Source organism: Rhipicephalus sanguineus, unplaced genomic scaffold (genome assembly GCF_013339695.2).
Source record: "Rhipicephalus sanguineus isolate Rsan-2018 unplaced genomic scaffold, BIME_Rsan_1.4 Seq2782, whole genome shotgun sequence".
In the NCBI taxonomy this organism is placed as follows: domain Eukaryota; kingdom Metazoa; phylum Arthropoda; class Arachnida; order Ixodida; family Ixodidae; genus Rhipicephalus; species Rhipicephalus sanguineus.
In genome coordinates this window covers 3796-12374 of record NW_023614927.1, presented here as the reverse complement: position 1 = coordinate 12374, position 8579 = coordinate 3796, and the positions used below count along the sequence as shown (strand labels likewise).

The 8579-nt window shown below is 45.0% G+C and overlaps 1 protein-coding gene across 1 annotated transcript; it reads right to left on the bottom strand.

Annotated features, from left to right (window-relative positions):
• Positions 1 to 762: 762 nt before the first annotated feature.
• LOC125756606 (keratin-associated protein 21-1-like) lies at positions 763 to 8057 on the bottom strand (the record flags this gene model as incomplete). The annotated part of the gene is made up of 3 exons (XM_049411507.1): positions 8046 to 8057; positions 1064 to 1221; positions 763 to 914 (listed from the first exon to the last, which is right to left on the bottom strand). Coding segments are annotated over exons 1-3 (322 nt in total), but the record flags the coding sequence as incomplete, so codon positions are not given.
• Between the last annotated feature and the right edge of the window lie 522 nt (positions 8058 to 8579).

Here is an 8579-nt window from a genome sequence, read left to right as displayed (position 1 = left end):
CACGCATCCCATCGTCTGGCGTGGGCCAGGCAAGACCAGCGTCTCACACCCCAACCCCAGTCTGCAGCTGGCGAACGCCGAAAGGGTGCCCGGCCGTTGTCTCGACTCACCCTAGTCTTCTGTGCATCCGAGTGAGCGCCTCGCCGAATCTCTAGCGCCCGGCGTCTGCATGATTGCGTCTGTGACGCCTTCACAGTCTTCGCTACAAGCTCCGCGTCCGATGAACGGGGACACTGCCTTTTCTCTTGTATATATGTTCTGTGAACTGTTCGCGTCTTTTAACATTTTACTGCTCCTGTTAACTTCTTTTGCACTTGCATTTTCTGTGCCTTCTCGCTCCCTCGCTATCTTTATGTCTGCTGTGTTTGAGTGTTTGGTTTCTGGTGTGCAGAAATGGTCTCGACTCTTTTCTTGATGACAGTTATGTCATCGGTTGAATGTTTACACGAACCTACTCGAGAACATTTTAATTGAATAGCCTCTTGATGTATAGCGATGAAATATTTATTTGGCCTTTTGCTGTCACACACACACACACAAAATGTAGGACTGCTCGAGTGTCCATCAGTTCTGTTTTTTTTTATATTTGGTTTTTGGTCAGGCTTGATGTTGGCGGTGACGTATGATATCAGCCTACGCAAACGTATTCATAGTACCGAAATCAAATTCAACCCCCTAGTCGTTTGTGGTGCTAAGTCACTCTAACAGATAGAAAGTTTCGTGTAAAGAAGCGACACAATTAACCTTTGTACCCGTAGTTACCATATCCACCGTATCCGTAGCCGCCTCCGTATCCTAAACCACCTCCGTAGCCACCTCCATATCCCAAGCCGCCTCCGTAGCCGCCACCGTAGCCGCTGCCGTAGCCGCCACCATAGCCACCTCCGTAACCACCACCGTAGCCTCCAATGATCCTGCTCCGATGCCGGAGTGTGCGACCAGTGCACCACCGCTAGAAAGCTTGTTCACTTGGTGGATGGTCCTGACCAAGAAGGCTGGACCGGGGCACTGCCTAGAGTCCAGGCCCGCCGCGCAGAAGGGCCACGCTGCTGCCGACGCCTACCCCGCCAGCTCCCACGCCCCCAGCCCCAAGCCTCCACCATATCCAAGGCCGTAGCCTCCACCGTATCCACCGCCGCCGTAACCAAGTCCGTATCCTCCGTAGCCGAGCCCACCAGCCATGGCAGTGGCAAGGACGGCTGACAGTAGAATGGTGAAACTCTGCGCAGATACGACAAAAAAAAAAACTCTTTTGTCTTTGATAGGAATGAAGACTTTATCTCCAGTCGTGTTCACTTCTGCAACGTGAATCATTAAATGCATATTATTACATATGCAATCCATCTACTTCAATGGGGAGAGGTTAGGCATTTCAAAAAAAAACCTGACCCTTTTGTGCACTATTTTATTTCGGCGATGAACATATGCACATACGTGATCATCACTAAATAATATAAAAAATCAAGGTACTATTCTTTTCTCAAATGGTACAGCTGCAGGAACACAGGAAATCCGGTTCCCGAATGCTGGAAGTAAGTCAGTTAGTACGAACTTGATACCTGAAGATGTCTAAACTGTCGAGGCTAACGATCAGTTTCACAGAGTGAATTTTTACTGAGCATAACTTGATTAAAATAAGGAAGGAGGGCATTCAGGTGAAGTATGGATTTGAAATGCCTGGTAAGTGCATCTCTCTCGGTGTCAAGAAGGTTTCTTAAAACTCCAGTAGGTTTGGTCTGTTAGTACTGCATCATACCGTATAAAACGAACAGGGGACGAGATGAAGACAGCATCCAGCGCTAATATAAGTCACGAATATACGATAACTGCAGGTATTTAATAAAGTGTGCATTTCTAATACTATTCTATTGCTTTTTGCGATTTAAGCTACGAAAGCCCCGCTTATATTTAAGTGATTGTTATTACTTTCATTAGGCGTCTTCCACCTGTCGTACTTCGTTTTTAAGGAGAACCACGTATCACAATATATAGCTCAAAAAGTGGCTCGTGCATGAATTGGAACATTGTACTTCGCAATGGAAGCCAAGAACTAAAAGGCTACTTGGAAAAACTTTAGTTAGGAAACAGAGAAAGGAAAAGACGTGGGCTGGACTTACATCTCACATTATGTATAATCAGTGCTGGGCAGTATCGAAGATACATGTATCTTAGATACTATCTTAGATACTCCTTGAGTATCTTGTATCTGTATCGCGATACCTCTCGCAAGACGAGTATCTGTATCTGTATTTCCGATACATTCAATAATGTATCGTGTATCTTAAGATACAAGATACTGCTATAGAAACAACACCGAGCGAAACAATTAACGGTGGCTGAAATACGCTTCTCAAGCTGATACTGCTGCTACTGAGCCACTTGAAATAAACTAACGACAGTGACATTTTTTATTATATCTGCCAGAGTTCTCCAGCGAGGGCAGGCGATGAGGTCAGCGCGTCCCTATTGGTGGAGCACAATCACGTGGTGGAGCTCGCGCGATCTCGACAAAGACAAGCCCGCGAACGTCTACGAGCAGTCGAACTTCGCTTTCTCGCTATTTTTTCTTTCTTTTTTCTTGTGTCGGTGCCATGACACTGCCTCGTAAACCCAGTGCTGTTCTACGTACTCCGACGCGTACGGCACCTTTCGTGAAAATTGTGATGCTCCTACAGTGTCGTCATCGAAGTTTCCCTTGCGTGGTGCTTCGTTACGAAGTCTGAAGAATGCAATAGTGGGGTTTCTTTGCGTCTCGCGGCTTTCACACGGCAGCGATTTAAAAGATCTCGTGGGTGTAAGTTTGACTTACATACGATGAGATTGACTTATTTGTAAATGATATCCTAAAAACTGTCGCTTCACCGGCGCTGATGGTAGATGCTGTAGAACAAGCACTTACGTAACATAAAATATCTTGGCGTACTGTATCTGTGTTCTTCCTGCTCAATTATTCAAGCGGTTATTTTGATCATAACTTGATTGCCAGCATGAGTGCTGTTTTTTCTGTCCTCCGTTCGCATCGCATCTAAAGAAAGCCCGCGAAACATGACCACGTGACTGCCCTCGTACGCTGCCGTGCTGCAGCGCTCTCTAACGCGCTTCGAACGAAACAACCGGCGCGTGGACCATGGCGAAATGACCGGCCGCGGCTTCATGCATCGGCTTCACAGTGCGTCAACATTTCTGACGACTGCACACGGCAAGGAAACGCCGTCGTCCTCGATATGCTGACAGTTCGCGCGCCTGTTGTTTTGCCCGAAGCACGTTTGAGAGCGCTGCAGTAGTAGCGCACGAGCGGCGCAGTCAAGGTTTAATTTGATATTTCGTGCGCTTTCTTTTAAAATCGGGAAAAAATTACCAGGCAGCATGTACTTCACCACCAAAAATTGGACCGGTTGTTTCGGAATGCCCTCTACGACGTGATGGCACCCACTTGGTCATAAATGAATATTAAAAATGCTGCATAATTGACCTCAGTTAACCAACCAATTAAGCGCACTATAAAACACATTATAATGAGTGCCATATGACGGTAAACCATACTCCATTGGTTTCATTCAGTCGCGGTAAACCACTTTTTTAGATATTGGTTCTATAGATGCGTGAAACAACCTGTAAACGTATTCACTGTGATTGATACGGAACCGCCTTGCTATTTGACTAAGATTTCCTTTTTTAGGTCACCGTAACGTTTTTCGCTGTTGTAAATCACGCGATAGTCGGAGCTATAAGTGGCAATAGTGTGAATAGCAGTGGTATCCTGCAACGCTTTTTGCCACTATAATATGCCTGAGAAAATTCTCGACGGCACGATAGTTCTCTCGGAGAAGAAATTTCAAAAGATTGCACGTTAGTGAATATGTGGCTAACGAATTAACGCGTTACGCCAGCAGATAAGTAGAATTTAAAAATCCTTGTAGTTTTAAGCCCTCAATGTAAACATGAGTAGTCACCAAAAAATCCCGCTACCAGCGTTGTTGCTGCATTTCGGGTGACCTCGTATTGCGAAAACGGTAATACGCTTACGGACAAGGTAGAACTACACAGCGGTATTTGCGCCATCGTGCGGAGGCTTCTTATTGACGTTCTTGTATTCAGATGGCAACCCGCTGGCTGGTCAGCAAGTAGAGAAGCGGCACCCATTATATACAAAGTGTCAAACAAGAACCATTGACAGCGCAGCGTATAAAGAGCTCTCATGTTAAGGTGAGTTGTTTCGGAACGAACCTATATATATGTTGAGCAAGTAAGGCAGAAATCTGGGGACACAAAGAGATATTTTCTCAAAATTAAACAAAGTTGGTCGCAGTTAAGAAAATTCCGAGTAAAGAGTTTTGTTCATATATCGATATATAAGAGCAAATTTGCAAATGTATCGAAGTATCTTAAGATACAATTGTGAAGTATCGTATCGGATACAATTATTCCGGAAGTATCTTGTATCTGTATCTCAAATACTTCTTATCTGGGTATCTTGTATGTATCGCGATACAATTTCAAAGTATCTTTGCCCAGCCCTGTGTATAATAAAACCATGCGTACAGGTCAGACGGAGCACCCTTCATGTTCCTTTTTGTGTTTTCTCGTTGAATACCTTTCAAGCCGTCGTTTTAGCTTCTGGCACAGCCTTACCGAATACACTAAGTATCTATATACAGGAAATACGACTTCTCAGTGAAAGCAGACTTAAACATCGCGTTTTGATTGTTAGCCACACGAGCGTGTCATCTTCACCTCCGTTATTCCCTTTCCCAGCCTTTTTTTGCTAAATAGCGAAAACAGAATAAAACATTGTTTCTACAAAGCCCATAACCTTCATGCAAAATTTCTTGAGTTTTGTGGGGAACACACATTGTTATGAAATCTGTCATTACTTTTCGAGGCGTTATGTAACATTGCCTGAACATATATAAATTTGTGTCTATCCACTTGAACAGGAACAGATTCTAAAACTAAAGAAAAGAACGCAGGGGCCTTGATGATAACAGATATAGGGACTGCTGGCTATACACGAATGCGAAGCCGGAATCCGCCTTTTTAATTTTGCGGTGCTGCGCTCTGTCGTTGTGGTAGGGTTTTGGTAGGGCTCAGGATATCCGATACCGCCAGATCGAAAGCCTGCGACATAAAGAGGCGTTTCGCGAGCTTTCCTTTAGGGGAAGAGCGCATACGCCGTGGCATTGTGAAAAAAAAAATGACCGCATCTCCACTAATGTGAATAATGACGAGTGGCGAAGCACTGGGTATAGTACCGGTATGTCACCGTATACGTCACCCGCGCGTTGCCACTGCGAATGTAAATTGCGTGATATAAAGTGTATAAATATACAAATGTATCTACTTGGTTCTTCTTTAATGCTCTTCTGTTTTAATCCTCTTGTTATAATTCGTATATCGTCTTGAGTTCTGGATTCCGTTTTCCCTTCGTACTACTGCTTTGTGGTCTGTGAAATGGAGAGCCAATGGCTCTTCTAGTGGATCTAATCGAAAGTTGGCAAAAACAATGTCTATGCATGTTGCTCGGTGGTTGTTGGTTGCTTCCAGTCATATGAAATGCATCGTAGAGCGTATCGAGATATCATATACAGCATAATGCAGTCGCTCTCCATAATGTCTACGTTGATTTCGCCGACCAGTATAAAGGGTTTGTGCTTGTACTTAATTTCGTAATCGCAATCGTAACATGCACACATATGTTTCGCCTTTGAGGAGGATATGCCGTGGACATCTAAAGTTGTCTCCGACTCAAGCTCTTACGAAAGCACCTCTTCAGGGTTTTTCGTTGAAGACAAACTGCTAGGCACGACATCTTCCACATCCCACTGTGCAAATCCTTCGGAATTGCGATAGCCAGATTTGTTGATTTCGGGACCATATAGTGCCTTTATTATTATTCCATTTCGTTTTTATTAAGATATTTCAGGAGTGTTTTGAGCGCTGCATATGACATTTACCTGGGACTTTATAATCATAATCGTAATCGCAACATACACACATATGTTTCGACTATAGCAACGGTTTTCTATATACCGTGAGAGCAGACAGTGAGAGTCGACGCCAAAGCTAGGTCCTAAGGTGCTTCGCCCCTAAAAGCGGATTGGTGTGGCGTTAGTCGATCGCTGAGGCATATGTATTGTTGCTGACTCTCTTAGACAGCACTGTATTGGGTTTGGCACTTATTTTTTAGTGAAATAAATAACCAACATATCACTTCTCAGTTCTGCAATTTCAGGTGCCTCGATTTCTGGCTAGTGAATGTCTATGGCATGCTCAGAGTATTATTGCGCTCTGTGGGCACACACACTGACGTTGCAATAGTTTCCCCATCTGCAATACGCGGCTTTGTAATATGTTAGACATTAGCGATGGACAAATCATGCAGGAGGCGAACTTCCAGAAACACAAAAGTAGTAGTAATTTAGTTTACCGAGTTTAGTTTACCGCGTCTTTCGCAGTAACAAAAGAAGAGAGGAGAGCGAAATTATCACAGCCGTCTTCAACGCATGAAGGGAAGGGTAATCTGAGATGAAAAATCATCTGGGGAATACACTTGCTTACTCTCCTGTTGCTTTCGCCGCTAACGTAGCGCACCACCAATGAGCGAGAACTATTGCAGAACATTATCTAAGCAAGCAGGATTTATAATTATAACTTATTATATATATCAGGTGCGAGACGCATTTTAAAAACCTCGGCTAGCCCCTACCTGCAGCAGTCAGCTCCAATCTATATCTGGAAACTTAATTATGCTTCCATTTTGAAATGTCTAGATAGTTTGCTGATTTTTCGAAGACCGGCTAAGTTTTTTAATACGGGATGTGGAGGAAAATAGAGGCTGTTGTACTGGCTCATACTGGCCCAGTACTGGCTCATGCTGGATGATGTTGTCGAAAGGGCGCTAGTATAAGCTAAATGATGGTAATTATTGGCTAAAATGGGCTCTCCACTATTACAACAGCGACGTTCTCGTCAGTCCGTTTCAATCTAAGCAATAAATTACGTGCCAAGTTTATACGCAGCTACATTCTTTCATATGATTCTCATACAGCAGCATTCGTCCTTCATATCTCGGCGTCATGACATCGGGGATCAGGCGCGTGCGAAAGACTGTTATGAAACACAAGCATTTATTGTCGCACAGATAGATAAAAACATGGCTGATCCCTCTGTCATAGGAATCGGTATAACACGAAAGTGAAACGTGTCTTCACCGACGTAGCTGAGCGTTTGTTGTGCATTCTTTCACCCCAAGCGCGAAGGAAGGAACGAATGCTACAGCATCAAATTGTAATGTTACGCGAAGAACGGCAAACCGCTAGAAACTTGCAATGCGCTGCTCAAGCAGAAAGGACGCGCGGAACGAACATACACAGGATGAGCGCGAACTGTCACTGTTGTAACTTATTTCTGTGTGAGCAGCGCGCTCCTTTCGCAAAAGCGGCCGCTGCAGTGAGCAAGGCGACCTTCGTGCTCTCAACGAAAACTTGCAGGCAGAGCGCAAGAGGTACACACCACCGAGATCACGACATAAGCGCCCGCACGAGCGACCACGCCCTGTCGAGGCGCGCGCTAATCCGCGTGGGGGGCGACTTTTAAAGCGCGCTCTTCGAGCCCTTCGCGCCATCTCGCTTGTGATAACGAAAACACGCTGTACCGCCGATCTCTGAGTACTGCCACCGGCAAATGGTGTACATAAATAGGTCGCCGTTAGCATAGCAGAGAACATGCCGTCTGTGGCGGAGTCGTTTCGCGCTGCGCGCGGGCGATCGAGAGGTCGTGAGTTTGACTCCCGGTGACGGAACTTAGTGTTATAGTTTTTTTCTTTGGCATGTGTTAGTCTTTATATTTTCAACGTCATATCCGTGACGGAAATGCGTCAGTGGAGCCGTGGTGGACCCTGGCATAAAACACTTTCGTGTTAAAAATTGCCTGGATTTCTTTATCAGAATACGACATTGATAAAGTTTAATACATTACCATTGATGTTAATATGAAAGTTGTTTTGGAACCGACATAAAAAAACAGCGCCCCGCGCAGATACTCACCAGTGTGCCCATGGTTACCGTATACTGCAGCTGCTCTTCGGCGAATCATGCCTGCTCTGTTCACGGTGGGCACTTATATACTAGACGTTGGGTGGGGATCGCACGTACTGGATGGGAAGTCGGTTACACATGCGACGGTAACGATACTGCTGTGTGCCTGTGCTGAGCATATGAGCAGCGGCAAAAGCTGATACGCTGCACGTGCGAGTTGTAAGAAACGTGCGGAAGTGTCTTACCTTGCGCTCTAACCGACGCACTGGAAAGCGGAAAGAAAGGCGCTTAAAACGCGATACTGCGCGAATTGTTCCCTTATACGGTTTACTTAACTCCAAAGCGTTTGCGCACGATATGTTTCACGCTTTGCGATAGGCTCTAAGATGTTTCCTATTTCGGTTGCCTGAACGAATGGAGCAAAGCGTGAGCTCTTGTCGTACAGAGATATAGATGCGAGGGGGCTAAAGAAAAAGACATTTAGTGTTTTACGCGCGATAACTACGATGCGATTTAATGCCCGCCCTACAATGGAAGTAGGGG